General features: G+C 37.7%; 2 protein-coding genes across 3 annotated transcripts in view; both read left to right on the forward strand.

Annotated features, from left to right (window-relative positions):
* Positions 1 to 15695, forward strand: part of LOC130436751 (sterile alpha motif domain-containing protein 3-like) — a 40043-nt gene extending 24348 nt beyond the window's left edge. Inside the window, exons 2-6 of the mRNA XM_056767695.1 lie at positions 13037 to 13174; positions 13260 to 14226; positions 14615 to 14773; positions 15006 to 15098; positions 15375 to 15695. Coding sequence (XP_056623673.1) covers positions 13037 to 13174; positions 13260 to 14226; positions 14615 to 14773; positions 15006 to 15098; positions 15375 to 15695 — 1678 coding nt within the window. The remainder of the gene's footprint in view (positions 1 to 13036; positions 13175 to 13259; positions 14227 to 14614; positions 14774 to 15005; positions 15099 to 15374) is intronic.
* Positions 1 to 19960, forward strand: part of LOC130436676 (leucine-rich repeat and fibronectin type-III domain-containing protein 2) — a 229961-nt gene that overhangs the window by 167217 nt on the left and 42784 nt on the right. Inside the window, exon 1 of one of the 2 annotated variants that reach the window (XM_056767553.1) lies at positions 19090 to 19185. The exons of the other annotated variant lie outside the window; for it this stretch is intronic. The gene's annotated coding sequence lies outside the window, so the exon portion shown is untranslated. Of the gene's footprint in view, positions 1 to 19089; positions 19186 to 19960 lie in introns of those variants that run through there. 2 annotated transcript variants of the gene reach the window in all.

Here is a 19960-nt window from a genome sequence, read left to right on the forward strand (position 1 = left end):
TGCTGTGTTGTGTTGTTACAACAGGGGGCGAACCTGTAGATAAATTGAAAGCACTTATTCATTATATATTTTAATTAATGCTATGACCCTTATAAATGTAATATGTTCATATTTACATACCGCTTGGTCCATTTAGTTTGTTCATTTCTTCTAAGCCAGGAATATCGGGGTCGTTCAAAGCACCTACTTCATTACATACAACCTGTTTTAAACAAGGCACCAATACCATGACCACATAAACATTTTGTTTTTATTTGTTTCAAAGAGAAAACGAAAATCACATACCGTTAATGAATCTTGCCATTTTAGAAGATTGGGTAGTTTTTCAAAACGACAAAGAGCTGAATGTCTGTTTACCGCAACCGACCGTCTTGACAAACAGGATTCCGTAACGAAAGAACTAACTTTTTCAGCCTTATAAAGACTTACAGGGCCGTGTGTTAAAATAGTTAGGGGGTGACTCCATTAACATATGCAAAAACACACCCCCGGTCATTGTAACCACACACACAAACACAAACTAACAAAGCCCCAAAACTCTTTATCATATTAAATCATCTTAGACCTACGACATCCTCTCAGGCATAAGGAAGTACTTGATTTAAATCAACGCACAGGTGACGGACATTTCAAAGAATTCAAATTTAAAACAATTGGTTCACATAGACACATTGGCGTCTCGCCACTCATTCGGTAATCCATGACACGACTCAGAATACCTTTTTGTTTAGAATTGGATCATTGCCTTAACTCTACGTTACAAATTTCGTTAGAGAACACCCTGTTTAATATGAAAAACACACATCCATGCCGAACGATACCAAACGCCTGTTAAAACGTAACTGACTATTGTTGACATTTTTCTTATTCTATAAAACTTTTGTCTGAATACTTTTGTTATATGTTTAATAACGTTAAAAGAAACAATACAGAGCCATATCCTTGAAGCATATGTATTTTATGCCTTATTGATGATAATCGGAACCACATCGCTTTTAATCATTATCATATAAAATCTTAAACTATTGGTACCATTCACTCTTAGCTGAAACAGTGCATTTAAACGTTAGGACTCCACTCTAACACTCCCCCTGCTTGGTTTTCACACGTTTAATGAGAGATCAATCGTTTGCCTGACCATCAGGATGACAGGCCAACAGATGAAGACAACTACACATTAACACAGCTATAAAATATAAACTAACAAACAAGACTGTCAGATCATAAAAACTAACTTACTTTGATTTACTGATTAATTACTTACTTAGGGGGAAAGTGGGGACACACACACACATTTAGAAGATTTCAAACAACAAGCACCAACTCACTCATTTGCATGATAAAAACGCCAAAGCAAAGGAAACTTAGAGGAAAAACACTTATACTACATTTAGTTTATCTCACTAGTTTACAAATGTCTTTCACTAATATCCTGCAGTAAAAGCTAAACAGGATGAAAACAATCCTTTTTGATAAGGAAGTAGTGAAGGGGGGTGAGGTTGTTAGACCCACTAAAGGAAGGGTTGGGGTCAGAGGATACCCCACAAAATCAACCATAAAACATATCTGTCATCAAGATTGACAGGCCATAAAAGTCTCAGTTTGAGTGACAGGTGTCATAAAATTTGACAGGGGGTCATAAATCAATCAAACTATTTGACACACAGTATATGATACAACTACTGTGGTTCTCTCTCCTTTATCTTAAATGTGTGCTTTCACTGTGTGAAAATACATACTGTCACAAGTATGTATGCATATTGTGTGTGTGGAGAATTTGTATGTCTGTCTTTTGTGTTTTCACCTTTTTCTTGTTTTTACAGGTATATAACTTTAGTTGTTTTACTTGTTGTCAATATGTCTCATGAACAGCTGCTTTGTAACAATAAAAAATTGTAAAAAGCTCTATACAAATAAAGTTGAGTTGAGTGTAAAGATCGTTTTTGACAATTTACCAGATTTTGTAAAGATTGTATTTGACAATTTACCAGATGTGTAAAGATCGTTTTTGACAATTTACCAGATTGTGTAAAGATTGTATTTGACAATTTACCAGATGTGTAAAGATCGTTTTTGACAATTTACCAGATTGTGTAAAGATCGATTTTGACAATTTACCAGATTGTGCGACCTCCACTTTCTTCCAAGCAAGATCCTTTTTATTTCAGTTTCAATTAAAGTAAGATGTATCATACAGCTCCAGGTATCCACATACAGCGACGATGATTTTGTCCTCCATTGTTGTTTGGGATTTTTGCCTCCGCTCGCAACATCATACTCACCTCACTTCTAGAACAAGCTCCTGATTGGTTAACGCAGCGCGAATTTTGGCCAATTCAATTCGCTCGAATCGTGCATCGCAAGTAAGTCTATCGCATCTTTGCATTGACTTAACATGTAAATCACTCGCACTTAACGCTTCATTCGCGTTTGGTCTGAAACACAGTAATAAGTAGATTGTTCACGCATTGTACACTGATGGGTACTTTAAATACATAAAAATGTATATCATTGTTTTCAGTTACCTCAAAATAAAAACTCGCTAACAATGCACCTGAACACACCTCGTTTTAGAACAACACGCACATGGGCGAACAGATACGTGCAAACAGGGGAGAAGATGGGATTTTTAACTGGGGGTGACCAAGCTGTTAGTAAAACTGTTTCATCTCAGTTGGTTATTTTGCATAATATGGGCTATAACTAGTGCTCAAGTACTGTAGTTACTTGGCGTCATTTGGGCTAATAGTTTGCACTAAAATGAACTGTGTTAATTCGCTATTTGCCTCTGTCCACACACATGATAGTCATGTTCTCCATGTTTTACTGTGTTTAATAAGTGCAAAACTAGCTATACAAATAAATAAGAAAACTGATCTGCCACATCTGGGAAAAGTTGACAGGCGTAGGATACTTATTTTTTTTCTTTTTAAAAACGAGGTGATTGTTTTTGTCTCTGCCTTGCAGTCTACCGCTTTTAAAGGCACAATTAAGGCAGCTAATATCTAGTTATTGGACCCCGGGGTGGGATCAGGTGTCGTAGCAGGCTAGCAGCAGCACACACAAACTGTGTTCCAATTTGGGGGCTGCAACCTTCTATGGTCTTCAAAAGCATGTCTTCAAAGCACACAGCCTTAAAAAATGTAAGAACCGAACTGAAATGAGACAGGCTTTCCTTAATGCTTCACCGGCTACTCCTGTTGCGTGGCAACAGCAGCAGGACACAGCAGTGACGTTTCTGACTTTTTTAAACAAATACGGAGCAAGATTTTTTTTATTTTGTTTTAGAGAATATGACGTGTTTATTTAGATGAGCACGCGTTCCCTCAATCCCATTTTTCAACCTTTACTTAACGTGAAATGTTGCTGTTAGAGCATAAATAATAGCTGCAAAATGATAAAGCTCAAAGTTCAGTGCCAAGCGAGATATTATCTTTAACAGAATTTGCTTTTCAAGGACTACAGCCCTGTACTTCCCAGGTACATGATGTCACCTTTCCGAGTGCTTTTAATAACCTCCGCCTACAGGAATACACAAAACAAGGGAAAGGTCTTCCTTAGAGAACTTGAAGAGCAGCTGCAGTAGTGTTTGGTTATCAGAGATTGTAAACATTTGACCGAGCAGTGCGCTACTTTCACTTTCATCACAGTCCTACGGCTGGTAATAAGAATTCAGCTACACACATTCTAAGATAACCAACGGTCAAATAACAGCTTCCATGACTATAAAATCGGCTGTGAAAGCAGTTCTGTATAATACATTGATATTGTGTGTGTGTGCGCATACCTCTGTCTAAAACGCTACTATGAAACGTCCTCTGAAATCCTGGTTGCAGTCTCCTAGTCAATCTGCTTATTTTATTATCCAACACGGATCCAACCCCATTCGGTCCGGTGTCATGTCCCTCGCCATAGTAGAAAACAAACGCGATCTCTAACAAAGATTGACATTTGCCTATGAACTCGCAGACCTCTGTTACACTTCAATCGATCCGCATGTTTTTAACTAATGAAGTGAGGTTGATGCTATTGTAACTTTTTATTGCTGAAAGCTGAAAATAAATGTGCGAGTGTGTTTGCGTGTGTGCGTCAATGTCAATGTGTGTAAGTATGTATGCATATTGTGTGTGTGGATACATTCGCTCTATCCTTAAAAGCCTGCAGAAATAAGGTCGCATTTTGGGGCTGCTTTTGAAGCAACCTTTGAATCGGGACAGCCGCGCTGATGTGACGCAATCGGTCTTAAAATGAAGCCTTCGCAGCCTCTGAATTGGGACACAGCTACAGAGAGCACAAAGAACACAAACATCAGTGGCAGCACTGTTGCATGACTAATAATCCGATGTTTGAGAAAGTAATGTAGTTATTATGTTATTAAGAGAATGAATGTCGGTCACTTTAAGAGTTATGTTAAATAGGAAGTGACGTTGGCACTGTAACGTTAGCAACGTAAGTTTGGATATGGGAGTTCTGCAATCAATGTTATTGGTCTTATACATGCGCCTGTCCAGTATGGCAACAAGACCCTGCTCAACTTCACATTTCACATTGCACGCCACAGCAGCAACATCCTTGGACTCGTCCTATTCACGAACCTACATTTTTCTCTACTGGACAATACGGGGGCTCAAATTCTGACTGTCGGCTGCCTCTGGCAACAGGAATGGCCAACACCCTTTAAAGGCCTTGGCTGCTTAGTTGCATTTGTTCACCAGCTTTTTGAGGATCCTACGGTGAGACCAGTCATCCAACCTCTTCACCACATTCCGCTGGCATTACGTGATGAAGTCACAGCAGAGCTTGGTAGACTGTAAGCAGAGGGCATCATTGAACCTATCGATGGCTCCCAATGGGTGTCCAACTTGACTGTAGCCAAGAAAAAGTTTGCATGGATTTAACGTTCGTCAAAAAATCAGTAATTCTACGGACCTTGAATGGTGGCCAGGGTTGGACAAAGACGTCGCACCTGTGGGCTCTGTCACGTCCTGTTCCATCATTGCTCTTCTGGAGTCACTCTTTGCTCGCTGGGGCCTGCCGCGCACCCTGACGACAGACAACGGCCCTCAACTGGTGTCAGCTGAGTTTGCTAGTTCTATCCAAGGGGATCAAACACATTCAAATTGTTATTTTCACCCTGAGACAAATGGGGGAGTAGAAAGATTCAACCAGTCACTGAGAAACGGTTTGAGATCCCATTTGGCACCAGGGTTCTCATTTAACGAGGCCTTGTCTCAGACTGTTCTACACTTCAGAACGGCTCAGCATGCCACCACGGGGATTTCACCAACAAAACTGATGCTAGGGCAGGAGCTGATGTTACCCTTACATAGACTTTACCCTCCTACTTCTCACGGTGGAAACCCTGAGGTGAAAGCCAGGGTGCATGGCCAACAGCTCAAAGCGCAGGATAGATACAATACAAAGAAAAAGACCAGAGTTCCCCAAATCTTCCCATTGGACGGGGTGCAAGTTCTGCGGTCGCACCGGAGTAACAAACTCCACACCTGGTGACCTGTAGATTATTATTTTGCATCAGCCCCGACACGATTCTGAAGCAGTGATGGCAAAATAATTAAGCGGCTAATGTACAAAGCGGAAAACCGGATTATTCCTCAGATTTACTGATTTTTGTAGCCTTTCGTAGGGAGAGTGAGGGGGACGGACTTTATTATTTATATTAAATCTTTATTTTAATTGTCTTCCGGTTCCTGCCTCCTTCCTTCCATATCTTGAATCTTGTTACACCCACCCATCCAGTGCCTGCAGAAGACTACAAAATGGTTTTCAAACAACGTTTCTGCATTCGCCAGTTCCATCAGAATAGGAAACAAATTCATGTGTATTGTGCTACCCACGGGAAGCTTACACATGCAGCGAAATTATTTATGGCACTGGTAACACACAATTGCACTTATCAACCAGTAGGGGGAACCGTGAGCAAAAGTTTTATAGTGTTGCTTTAAGGGAAAATTAGCTGGATGTCCTCCAAGTCACCTCATAGCTCTGTATTCTTACGATTTGCAATAATATTAGTCAAAAGCATGAAAAAGAGACTTTGTACAACTTGTCCAACCATTCCAGTTGCTAAGGTAGTAATAGAAACACCTCAGGGCTAGAAATTAAGACAAACACATTCTGATAGTTGAAGGGGGGACTTAACTACCAAACTTAATTTTAGATGGATTGTCAATACTGGAAGGAAGCGCATTAGAACTAAAGATTATGAGGTCACACAAAATGACTGTAAATATTACATAAATAAGTTTATATTCTTTGGAAAACATGTTTGTGTGGTGAATTTTTTTGAAATGTTTTTGGTTTTTTTTCTAAGGGTTTAAGAAAAACCCTTCCTGCTTCCCTTTTTATTCAGTCTCAGATGATTATGGATGCTTGGTTCATTTATTTATGTTATGTAAATATTTGTTATTGTTTATGGTTTATGGTAAGCAAACTAGCAAACCTTGTTAAGCTAACAATCCTGTAACAGTAATCATGAAAGACAGAGAAAGGAATAGCAAAACTCACCAAATTGCATATCGACAAAATGGGTAATCATGTAAACACAAATGAAAATACAAATGTATAAAACAATCACAGTACAATTACAATAGATATCACAAGCTAGTGCTAAACTGACCTTAAAACCAGCCCGAACCATTACATCTCCAATTTATGCACTAATTCATTGTTTCCATTTGTTGTGTAATGGATAAGGTACCCCAGGAGGCTTAACTGGGATTGTACCCCTGAAGAAGTAATGGCTTTGTTCAAAAGGGACGTTAAATGAAAGTTGTGGAATTTAATTTCACTGTCCCAGTTTGGCTAGAAATAATGTCTCTTTTAAGAAATAATACAGAGATAATAACTTTCTGAAGAATGTTCTGTTATATTATGGGTGTATATTGTGTGCTGTCTGTTGTATTGGATTGTTATTTAAGGGTAAGGATTTGCAATGCTGATGTTTGTGTATTTTGGCCCCCAAGGGCCACTGTTTGAATATTTGCTGCCATATTTAATAGAATGCAAGCTCACCCTCATGCACCATAGGAATGGGGAAGGAAATAAATAGTCATCGTCATAAATAAAACAATCAGAAAGCAGAACTTTCCACCGGAGATGGTGGTCTAGTGGGTTAAACCACTGAACTGGTAAATCAAAAGGTTGCTGGTTCGATCCCAGCAGCCACCACCAGTGTGTCCTTGAGCAAGACACTTTACTCCATGTTGCTCCAGGGGAATTTTCCCTGTAATAAGTGCACTGTAAGTTGCTTTGGATAAAAGCGTCTGCCAAATGACTAAATGTAAATGTAAACTTTACAACTCAGCATGCATGTTCCTTAATTCTGGTACAAACAGTAACTGGCACACCCTTTTGTCTTTGAGTGTCCTCTTCTGGGTACTTACTACTGTATGCAATTATATATAGTGAAAACAAGTGTGTTAAACTTATTGATTCATTATTAATTCTTATGGCAATCAGGGGATTTTTGAATAGACATTATAACTGCCTAATATAAAAGACTATTCTAAAATGTGTGTAGATAGATTCATTCACATTCAATAAAAATCTTTAATTTATCAGCCTATAAATATGCTGTACAGTATATCCAGAGGTACATTATCTTTCCCCAGATCAGCACTGAAGCATTGATGCACTGTCTATCATCTTAAGCTTTCAACTTCTCCCTGTAGCAAAGATCTGCAACTATATAATGAAATGGGCAAAAAGCCCTTTGTCACCCCTCAAACAAGGGTTCATTTCTTATTGCCAAGAGATGGCTCTGTTTTTGTCAGATAATTATTTCTGTGGTAATTAATCACTAACAGAGAAAACAATTCCCTCCATTTTTAATTCCTCTCCAATAGAGCACTCAACAGTTTAATGGCTCAGGAAGAAACAATCACAGAAGTAGGCCAACGCTGATGTTTTTTTTACTGCACTGCACAGAATGCATAAATTCCCCAGGAGGAGCGGAATTGATCTACTGAATCCTCCATAAGTTTTCTATCCAGGGAAATCAGTGTGACAAAGGCATCTATATGAAACTAATGTGCCAGAAATGCCACAGTTGCCGCCTAGTGACTTTGTTGGATGCCAATGTTCTCCTTGTAGGTACATGCAAGAGCAAAATACAAAAAAGGTTTTTGTGTGTCCTGATCTTACTGCTAACTTTTAGTATTGTAGATAAGAAAAAATGGTGAACATTTGCTATGTATCATAAATGCTGTTTTTAATCTACTGTCACCAGAGATACAGGTTGCAGGAGATTTCTATGAATCTTTTTTATCACAATTCTTAAATGACATATATAACCCTGTGACATAGATGAAATACTGTAGGTGAGAAATTTCAGAGCTTAGGTGTGAAATTATATTACAACCTGAAATCTGTAATTCTTAGCCATACTGTATGTACCTATAGTCATCTTTTGTTTTGTTGTTGCACAGCAACAAAATGTAAACCATGGACTGTTTGTCCATTTTCACTAGTACATAAACAAATTGTGCTACATAAATACACACTGCACAAAATGAATAACAAGCTCGGCAGCTGTAGATGACAAGGATGTTTTGTTTGTCTTAGACAGTCTTAATTAAGAAGTGAGGTACTCTTGGTAGAAAGAATATCATTTGTTCCTGTCAAGAAAGTGATTTGTAAACTTGCCTGTATGGGACAATATTGTTGTTTTCATTCTTCTAGTATTTTATGTCATACAAGTCAGAAATGGTAAAGCTTTTAGCATGCACAGTAAATTTTGCAGTGTTAAATAAACTCTATAAGAGTTATATTTAACACTGGGCCCGATTGTATTTAGACCCACTCAGAAATGGTAATAAATTGACTCATTCATGGTGTTACATTTCCAGAGATAAATTAACTCTTTTTTTGAGTAAAGAATTTAACTGTGCAATACTAAATTGTGTTTCTACATTTTAACACTTAGGGGGAAGTTACTTTGTTTGGTTTTACCACATTTTAACACTGATGTAAAAATGAACTCTCATTAGTGTTAATAGTTTATAAATGCAGAGTTTATTTAAATTTTTAATAGTGTGAAATTATCTTAACCAGAGAAAAAATTTACAACTCATTTTTTGTTGTAAGTGTCTATATTTCACTCTGTGGTGTACATTTTTTACTCACAAAGCACATGTATGCATGAAATGGTAATATGGCACTATATGCAATATAGAATCGGCCTCCTATAGTTGGTCCACCACCAGACATGTCCTCAGCAGACGATCCTTGTTCTGATGAACAACAAAGCATTTAAGGTTTAAAGAATGCTTTATTATATAAATTCCATATTTACACTGTAAAATCTAATTGTTGCTCTTACTCACAAATGATTTGTTAACTTAACTCAGTTGTCAAAAAGTATACATTTTACTAGTTTTTATCAAGTTACGAGTACTTGCAGGGGAAATATAACACCTTACTTGTCCCCTTAAGTATATGTTACTTAAATAAAGCAAGTACGGCCGACCGAACCAATTACTTTTCTACACCAGCGAGAGGCAGTGAAGAGCAGAAATTGTCTGTGAGCAGAAAATAGAAGAAAAACAAGCGCCAACCGAGAATCGAGCATGCGCAGTGAATACATCTGAGAACTTAAGCAGAGCATGTGCTTATGATTTGCTGAAGCTGAGGACGACGTGAGACCGTTTAATTATTTCTGAAGGAAAAAAGGTAAGTTGTCAAATCAAGTTATTATTGTCCGTGGTATATTTTTGAAATGTCTGTGAACTAGTATTTTAATTTTAGATAAATGTGACTGACTGACTGACTAGACTTGTTCTAAACAAGTCTAAACATGTTCTGGGACCCACATTTGTCCATTACATTGTTGACTAAAAGGTTTTGTAATTTTACGAATGTGAAATTATGTACTCATTTTCTGTTTCACCACGTGCTGAGACTGAAAATGCATTTTTTTGGTTGCATGTCGATCGTTAACAACATGAACGTTACTACATTTTTGTTATTTATGCTCATGATTACAGTGAAATATGTTAAAAATATTATTGGTATATTTGTTTCCTTTTTAAAACTTGAAATATGCGATTTCATTGTCATCGTCATATTGTCATTACTTGATTACACCTTTTTAGGTTTATTTAAATTACATTAACACTTCCTAATGCAGTAACTGTTACTTCTTTGTTGCGTTAGCAAACATTTGTTAAAATTAATACAGAATATTATTCAATGATCAACGCCTAAAAAATGTATATATTTGTAGCATGTGCATATATAAAAGAAAGTACAAGTGTTTTATTGTAAAATTGGTAAAGCATGCAAGTATCAGTAATACATTTGCTACAACACTATAGGAACTAACTTTTTACTAAAGTATTATTTGTCTTTTTTTAGGAGTCTTGTGGCACCTGCCAGAGAGCCCCTCATGGCTGCTGTATTGACACAGTCTTAAGTACACTGGAGGTGAGGTTATTTTAGCAGTTTTACCCAGGAGCTGAGCAATTTTTTACAGTGGTTACACTTATGCACTTTTTTGCATTTACTAGAGAGACTTACAATCTTAAAATATTTTTTTGATGATGGACTGGAGTTGTAAAAATTGTATATTTTCTGCTGCCAAAAGAGGACAGTTGTTAAAACACTACCGCTTAAAACATGGAGGCTTCACACGGCAACAGACAATACCATGTCTGCATCAAAATTGTTTGTGCACTTTCAAATCTTTTAATGCACTCAAAGTGCATTTATCTGCTTGGCACTCTCAAGCAGACATTGGGCAAATAAATAAACCCCAAATTGCATTTCACTGCCAGTTATGTGAATACATAGAGCCCTGCACTGAAGCAGAGTTTTTTGCACACTTGCGCACCCATTTAAAACTTAAACAAAGTGTACAATGTCCATATGTAGGCTGTTGTTTTCAGAGCAGTGTGTATTCAACATTTAATGCGCACAAAAGTAAAGCTCACAGTCAAAGTTCTACACCACAATTTAAAAGTGGTGTAACTTCAAACATTGAGCGTCCAGATCAGGTGACTGCGGAAGAAGAGATTCCTTTAGAAGATGAGGTTGACTTTGAGAAATCTGCAGATGACACACAAGACTTAGAAATTCAACTGGAAAGAAACCTGGCTTCATTATTCTTAAAAATGCAAACAATCCTGCACATTTCTGAAAGTGCTACACAAGAAGTTATTCAGCAGATTAACCAGATCCACTTACTGTCACAACCGTTGTTACAAAGTGCTATACAGAATATTATCAGTCAGCACTGTGGTGATGTGGATAATTCCTTAGTGACAGACATTTTCAATATAGTGTTGCAAAATAATATCTTTCTGAAATATACCAATACAGAGGGATCCCTATCAACAGCCAGCAGGAGAGCATCGTACATACTGAGAGAATTTCCAGTCGTTATGCCAATCGAGTTTCTTCTTGACAAAGATTCTGTTGTTTATGTCCCTATTCTCAAAATGCTTCAGGCTTTGCTAAGCAATAAAGACATTTTAGATAAGGTGTTGCGTTCAGAGATGGCTTCGTCTGAAGAGTACTGCTCATTCAGAGACGGTTCTTGTTTCAAAGAAAATGCTCTGTTGAATGTGGAAGAATTTCGGATTGCTCTTGGGCTATATATAGATGAGTTTGAAGTGGCCAACCCAATTGGAACATCTAGGAAAAAACACAAATTGTGTGCCATATATTGGGTACTAGCTAATCTTGACTCTAAATACCGGTCAGCTCTTCACTAAATCCAGCTTGCACTTTTGTGTAAAGTGAGCACTGTGAAACAGCACGGTTATCCAGAAGTTCTTCGTCCTCTTATTCAGGACCTTGCAACTCTGGAGGAACATGGCGTGTATATTGAACAATTAGCCGAAAGTGTAAAAGGTACTGTATTGTATGTAGCAGCGGACAACCTGGGGGCTCACTCTTTGGCGGGGTTCCAGGAGAGTTTTTCAGCTGATTACATTTGTCGGTTTTGTATGTTCAAGCGAGATGAAATACAGACTAAAGAGGTCAGACTAGGTCCACACCAGCCAAGGACAAGAGAGAACCATGAAAGACATGTGCAAGAGGTTAAACATGACCACACTACTGCCAGAAATCATGGTGTTAAAAGAGGATGTCCACTGACTGATAAGCTGACACATTTTCATGTGGTGAATGGATTTCCACCTGACATTCTGCATGACTTTTTGGAGGGTATAATACCAGCAGAATTGTCACTATGTCTACGGGATTTGATTTCCAAAAAGTATGTTTCTTTAGACTCCTTGAATAAAGCTATTCGAGAGTTTCCGTACACATTTTCTGATAAAGCTGACCAGCCACAGATCATTCCAAAGACCTTCATCTCTAGGGGAACCACTGGTGGAAATGGCCATGAAAATTGGTCACTCCTGAGAATGCTGTCTTTGATGATAGGTCACAATATACCTGAAGGAGACCAAGCATGGGAGATACTAATGCTACTTAAAGATACACTGGAATTGGTTATGTCATCAAGCTTTACTGAAGAGCTAATCCATTTTCTGGAAAGCAAAATCTCAGAACATAGAGAGTTACTGCAGAAAACTTTTCCAAACTACAAACTTCGTCCAAAACATCATTTTGTTGAACATTATCCTGAAATGATAAAAATCTATGGCCCATTAGTAGATGTGTGGACGATGCGCTTCGAAGGGAAGCACAAATTTTTCAAGAAGGTTGTGCATGACACATGTAATTTCAAGAATGTGGCGCAAACCCTTGCTGTAAGGCACCAGAGGATGATGGCCTTCCATTTAGACTCTTCAACATTCTTCAAGCCTCCGCTGCAAATCGATAAAGTGAGATCAGTCATGGTCACATCCTTCCCTGAAAATGTTCAGAGTTCACTACTTCAGCAAAATGGGAAGCAACCTACAGTGCTAGTTGCATCTTCTGCACATGTTTATGGTGTTAAATACAGTGCAGATATGATAGTTTCCGGTGGCAGTTGTTCCGGTCTCCCAGAGTTCAGGCAAATCACACACATTGTTGTTGTCAACACAGAAATCCTGTTTGTCTGTAGGCTGTTGAGCTCATGGTATGTTGAACATTTACGTGCCTACGAGTTGTGCATCAGTGGGGGACGGTCTTTCGCAGTCACCAAGCTATCTGAGCTGAATGATCTTTTCCCCTTATCTGCCTACCGAGTGAAAGGCAGTGTGTATGTTACGCTCAAGCGTCATATATTGTGCTGAATGACAGTATGTTGAACTGGCAATAATGTGTGTGGATTTTTTTTTTTTCAGGACCATGGCAAGCTATAAACTAAGACTCATTCTAACTGAACAGGACATAAGGAAAGTGTCACTTGATGCAATACCAGGAACTGTGGATGAGCTGAAGATACAAATCAAAGAAAAATGCAATTTGTCATTTGAATTTAATGTTATGTATGAAGACCCTGAGTTTGATAATGCCCTTTGCAACCTTGATCAAATTGAAGACTTGCCAGCTGCAAGAGCTACTGTGAAAGTCATTCCATTGCTGGATACTGCCTCTACGACCAGTATGTCTGAATCCAATGCCTCCGATGATACAGAGATTCTGACCACACACAACCAATCTCCTTCAACAGGACAAGAGGCATGGCCAGATGTATTTTCCATTCCTAATTTCTCTGTTGATGTGGAGTACCGACTGAGACAGGCTAATCTTTTGTATCTTCGAGACCAGACATACCTGAATGTACCACGGGATATGAAACATTGCATTCTGGAAAAGCTTGCTGAAACAATGTACAAGTTCCATGCCTATCCAAATGAAGAGCAGATCAATTCTGTGGCACTAGCACTCATAAATAAACACCCCTGCCTTAAGGAACCAGGCTCTCCAGATGGCTGTTCTGGCTGGAAGAATAGCCTAAAATTTAAAATGGGCAATTATCGCACTAAACTAAGAAAAGTAGGATGTGTAGAAGTTGGTGTTAATGGGGGCAAGCAAGGTGGTCCAGGAATGGCATCAAAAAGCCTAAAAAGGCCAAAAAGATACGAAGTAAATTACTTACCAGACCTCCCTGAGGGGCATAGTGAAGACACCCTTGAAGTTGCAAGAAAGCTACTTGTTGAAGAAATGAAAAAACGGAACCCCAGTGCAACTGTCATTGCATCAAAGATGGACCAGACCTTCTCACTGCGGCGGCGGGAGATTGTAGATGCAGAAACTCCAGTGAAAACATTGCAGGAGCGGTGGCCAGCTCTTTTTACCGAGAGACAAGTAAGTATTGATATTTAAATGCTATTGTAAATAAATGTATGTTGAGCTTTTATTTACTACTCTGAGCAGCATAGAATTGCTTCTAAAAAAAACATATGATTTGTTCTTTTTCTATACCTAAATGTACTTCTGCTTCTTATTCAATATGAAAATTAAAAAGGGAATTTTATTTTTACCTATTAGATGTATCTCACCTTACTGTTATCAAACAGAGTTAACAGTAACCAACCTGCCAAGTTAGTATCGGTCTGCCATCCATGGTGAAATATGGAAGTTAACATATTGATATTTACTGTTGTCAAATCTGTTTCCCTTTGTGAATTGTTTTTCAAAAATGTCCAATCTTTTCAAGCCCATTTGGTCATGTTGAGGTTATTTTTTGTTGTAGGTGTTTGCAGAGTTTAACAGGATATACACCAAAAACCTGCAGCATGACTTTTATGATGCCTTGGACCACTACACACCACGCTTTGTCACAATCTTCCAGTCAAAGAAAGGAAATGTTGGAGAGACATTGGCTGAGTTTCTTCGGCAGGTTAATTTAGAGGTGAGTTTGGTACAGCTTTTCAGTGTTTTTATTTATTATGGTGAGTTAATCACATAGTTTGTTGGGCAACAACATTGGGCGAACATGTTGCATATACTAAAATGATTGCTGTACATTTTTTCTCTGTGGTTCACACAAACATCACCATTACACACTGTATTACATCACTTCCTCAGTTAGTGTCTTTTTCACTGTATAATATTGACTTGTACTGTTCATTTTCTGCTTCTAGAAACCAGATGTGACAGCAAGGCGTACCCTTGTGCTGAGAGGCTTACCTGTTCTGCTAGGTGATGATCCCACTAACTTCTACAACAGTTGCCTAGTAAGTTTTCTTAATGATATATATTAAAGAACTAAGAATTTTGAGTTGTAAGAGAATTTGCTAACAAATTACATATTAACTTGTGTGATTCAACATCTGTCCGCATCAATTATTTCCCCTTAAGATCACTTAAGATCATAAATCACGTTAGCTCCAGGTTGGTAGTCCAAATAGCAGTTTGTTGTCAACTTCTTGGTTTATGGGATCATAATATGTTTAATTTATCTTTTTTATCAGCATTTCCTTGTTGTAATATTGTTTTAATGTTTTATGTAGGCATCGGATGTTGATGTGACCTGGGAACAAGTATCTGTTGGGTTGCTGACTGTTGTTGATGACCTACCTCTTTCTCCAAATCTTCTCTGTCTTGAGCCGATATCTACTGCCATCATTGTTGAGGGAAGTATTGTAATGGACTGTCTTCCAAACCTACCTCAAGCAATGTGCGTTTTGTTTGGGCTGTCATATGCCTTAAATTTGGATTATCCAAATACCATGAAGAACACTTTCAATTGTATTCAAAGAGTCATGCTTGGCTTGGGACAAAACAAGCTGCCACCAAAACTGCAATCTCTTAAAAATCTCTTGTTGAGTTAGATGTAAAAACAAGTATGTGTAAGAGTGAGAATGTATGGCATAAGTTCTTACCTGTTTATGGCAGTGGATTCGTTTGTTTTTGGTTCATTTAAAAGGATAGTTCACCCAAAATGAACATTCTGTCATCATTTAATCATCCTCAAGTTGTTAAAATCCTGCTTATTTTACTTTGTTCTGCTGAAAACAAAGGAAGATTTTTGGAAGAATGTTGGCTATTTTCAGTTCTGGCACATAATTCACTGCCAGAAAAAATACTAAAATTCGAAGTGAATGATATCCTAGAACTGAAAATAGCTAACATTCTTCCAAATATCTTTCTTCATGTGCAACAGAACAAAGTTTTTATACAAATTTGGAACAACTTCGGGGTAAGTAAATGTACAGAATTTTATTTTTGGGTGAACTATCCCTTTAAAATCAACAAGCTGATCATTTTAAAAGTGGTGAAGTGTTGGCCGTCTGCTGCCAGTTTATTTACAAGTGTGCCAGAGTTATCTGCTCTTTCATATTTAAATGTTTCATGCACTTGTCAACCTGTTGGTTGTTTGGTCAGCAAGTCTGATCATAGTGTTTTATTGGTCAGCAAGTCTGATCATAGTTTTTTATTGATCAGCAAGTCTGGTCGTAGTGTATTATTGTTCAGTAAGTGTTATGTTTATTTAACAACAGCTGTACAATTGATGGTCAGGGCTGTTCATTGTAGTTATACTTCTATTTACATTAAACGGCAAACAATTTGGCTGTCAATGTTTTACAAAATAAAAAATGTATAAAATTGAATTTTAACCCTTGTCACTAATTTATGTGTAATTATACATGTGATTATTAGAATGTTTGATTCATAATGAATGTTGGAATCACTTAAGTAACTGAATTAACAGTTACTTGATTATTTTAAGGCAATCGGTTTGCATGGTTTTATTAAGTAAATCAGACTGTGGTAAAAGTAAATGCAACTGACAAAGTCCAAGTTGTAGGAAATTTCACCTTGAGTTTGCTCAACTTAAATAAACAAAGTAAATCCAATGGAAATTGCTAAGTTGGTAATAATAGTTAATTCGGAGTAGTCCACACTAGGTCAAAAGTACATCTGAAGTAAAAATTGTAAGTTAGTTGAACTCAAAAATTACCATTTCACTTTACTTAGTTTTTTCAAGGCAATCGGTTTGCATGCTTTTTTCAAGTAAGGTTAACTAATTAGATTTTACAGTGTACTTAAAACAGACTCCTCTTAGAACAAATAAAGAGGTAACAGTTACGAGATATGTAAAAAAAGCACAAAACGTCAGGAGATTTCTCAATTTCATTTCCAACCTCCAAATGATGCTAGTTGTTCATTCGATGCCAAGGATGTTTTGTTTGTCTAAGACAGTCTTAATTAAGAAGTAAGGGGCTCAGACTCTTGGTAGAAAGAATCTAATTTGTGCTTGTCAAGAAGGTGATTTGTAAACTTGCATGTATAGGACAATATTGTTGTTTTCATTCTCCTAGTATTTTATGTCATACAAGTCAGAAACGTTAAAGCTTTTAGCATGCACTGTCCATCTTTAACCTATAAACTTTTTCTTCTCCCTTGATGATTCCTTATTGTTCTAACCTCTGTATTGCTCTATGTCATTCTTCATAAAGTCCCCCTGATAGAATTAAGTTTTTAATGTAGTTTAAACGTCACCATTGTGTTTTAATATGCCGTAGGACAAACAAATTCAGAATTTAACATCATTGCTAAGTATTTTCTACATAAAACTGCTGTCAAAAATATCTGCCAAATGCATAAATGTAAATGTAAACATACAGCAATACGTGACCCTGGACAACAAAACCAGTCTTATGGGTCAATTTTTCGAAATTTAGATTTTTATATATATGAAAGATGAATAATTAAGCTTTCTATGGATGTATGGGTTGTTAGGATAGGACAATATCTGGCAAAGACAACTCCACTAACGAATTTGAACAGTCAAAGTGAAGCGCGTCCCAATCAGGTGCATCAGTTTTTGCGGTCCCCCGGAAACACTTCCGTTGCCGTCTGTGCAGTTTGCAGCGCGTTTCTGTGTTTGTTTGTGTTGTGAGGATTTGCAGCGCGTTTCTGTGTTTGTTTGTGTTGCAAGTTTATGCAGCAAGTTTATGCAGCGCGTTTCTGTGTTTGTTTGTGTTTCGAGTATTTGCAGGGCATGTGTCGCCAAACTAATGATGATGCTTTATGAATTTGCTTGTGTTTGCATGTGTTTTCTTCTGTTGCAGTGCAGTGACACCTAGCGGCCACCGTAGTGAACGGACAAATGTGTCACAGTGACATTTTATCTACTTTTAAGTTACCGCAGGTCCCTGAGATTTTATTTAAAAAATACCGGTACTTATAATGTCTTTATTTGCAGCTTTGCCTCGTTCAGTGTGGATGATTTCCATTGAAAACTAAATAAATCTATCGCTCTCTTGTCTCCCGTGAGCCTGGGAACATTGTTCTGTGCAGCCAACAACGCAACATCGTAAGCTTTGCTACTTTTGCCATGGTGTTGGAACTTTCTCACATGTGAAAAAAACAATGACGACACCGCGATGGGTGGAGACGTTCAGAACAAGGGGCGGAAATATTATAATAAGAACGGCAACTTACGTCAGTAAGAGCGCGATTTCTCAAGCGCTCGTTTTCTCAAAGGCTTGCAGAGATAGGCTCACATAAAAAAAGTTAATAATTTGTCTTTTTTTCACGTTTTCTGAGTTGGCAGGTGCACTAGAGACCCAATATTAGCATTTAAACATGGAAAATGTCTGTTTTTCATGACATGTCCCCTTTAATATTCTAATGATTTTTGACATCAATTTGACCCATATAATGTATTTTTGTCTTTTACTAAAAATGTTCCTGTGCTACTTAAGACTGGTTTTGTGATCCAGGGTCACATATATGCATAGATAATACTGTATTATTATGCAATTATGGTGGTGTTTTAATGGTGTGGGGGATGTTTTCTTGGCACACTTTAGGCCCCTAAGTGCCAATTGGGCATCGTTTAAATGCCACGGCCTACCTGAGCATTGTTTCTGACCATGTCCATCTCTTTATGACCACCATGTACCCATCCTCTGATGGCTGCTTCCAGCAGGATAATGCACCATGTCACAAAGCTCGAATCATTTCAAATTGGTTTCTTGAACATGACAATGAGTTCACTGTACTAAAATGGCCCCCACAGTCAACAGATCTCAACCCAATAGAGCATCTTTGGGATGTGGTGGAACGGGAGCTTCATGCATCCAACAAATCTCCATCAACTGCAAGATGCTATCCTATCAATATGGGCCAACATTTCTAAAGAATGCTTTCACCGTTGATATTTTATTGAGTATATATTGCACATAGATGTTCCCATATAAATGCGAATGTATAGTGTACACATATATGGACACATTCACAGAATGACTAAAAGCAGATTTCTTATTCCCATAATGCTTTCTGACTGCCAAAGGAGAGTAAAATTGTCTTAATGTAGGTGTTATTTATTGTCTTTTCAATATTTATCTGTTAGTGTTTAATGTTGAATTACTTTGAAATTGGTGTTAGAGTAGAGTAAAGCCTGTGGTTAGGATAACGATTTGCCAAACATCCTGAAGAGTATATATTACTTTATTTAAATAGAGTAAATATATTATGGTCAATATATTTTTACGCATTCAGTTCCATATCTAGGTAGCAGCGGACGTTCCAACATCATACACCAAAACTCCGGTTTTGCCATCAACACAACAACACTGAAACACAACAGAGTTTAGAAAAATCTCACAATGGCAGGCATTTTCAAAAAAAGTTTACTTTCAGTGACCGGGTACTGCACTTGCATGTGGACGAACGGCCAAACTGCATAGAAAAAGCAAAAGTTTGTGTGGATAGGGCATGATTGGAGACTGGAAATCATTTGGATAAAACTGGATCTGCACATACTAAATGAGTAAGGGGTGGTTACATTTAAGCTATTTTAAGGCATGGAAAAGGTTCACATGAAAGAAACTTATACTTATACTATTTGCTGATGCTCAAAGATTAGTTTTGAGTAATAAAATAACTGACTACAGCGGGACTTTAACAGCTCAGCTGCATATGTTTTTAAGGTTTGTTCTTGCTGTAGGCAATTTGTTGCAGTTAGTAGATAGAATGCGCAACTACGTTGGTAATGGATGTGTAGGATCTGGTCGGAGCAAAGGTTACCATTTGGTATCTTAAAACACCACAGGCTCTCACCAGGGCCTATACCAGGCGGCAGTGA

Source organism: Triplophysa dalaica, chromosome 15 (assembly GCF_015846415.1).
Source record: "Triplophysa dalaica isolate WHDGS20190420 chromosome 15, ASM1584641v1, whole genome shotgun sequence".
Lineage (NCBI taxonomy): Eukaryota > Metazoa > Chordata > Actinopteri > Cypriniformes > Nemacheilidae > Triplophysa > Triplophysa dalaica.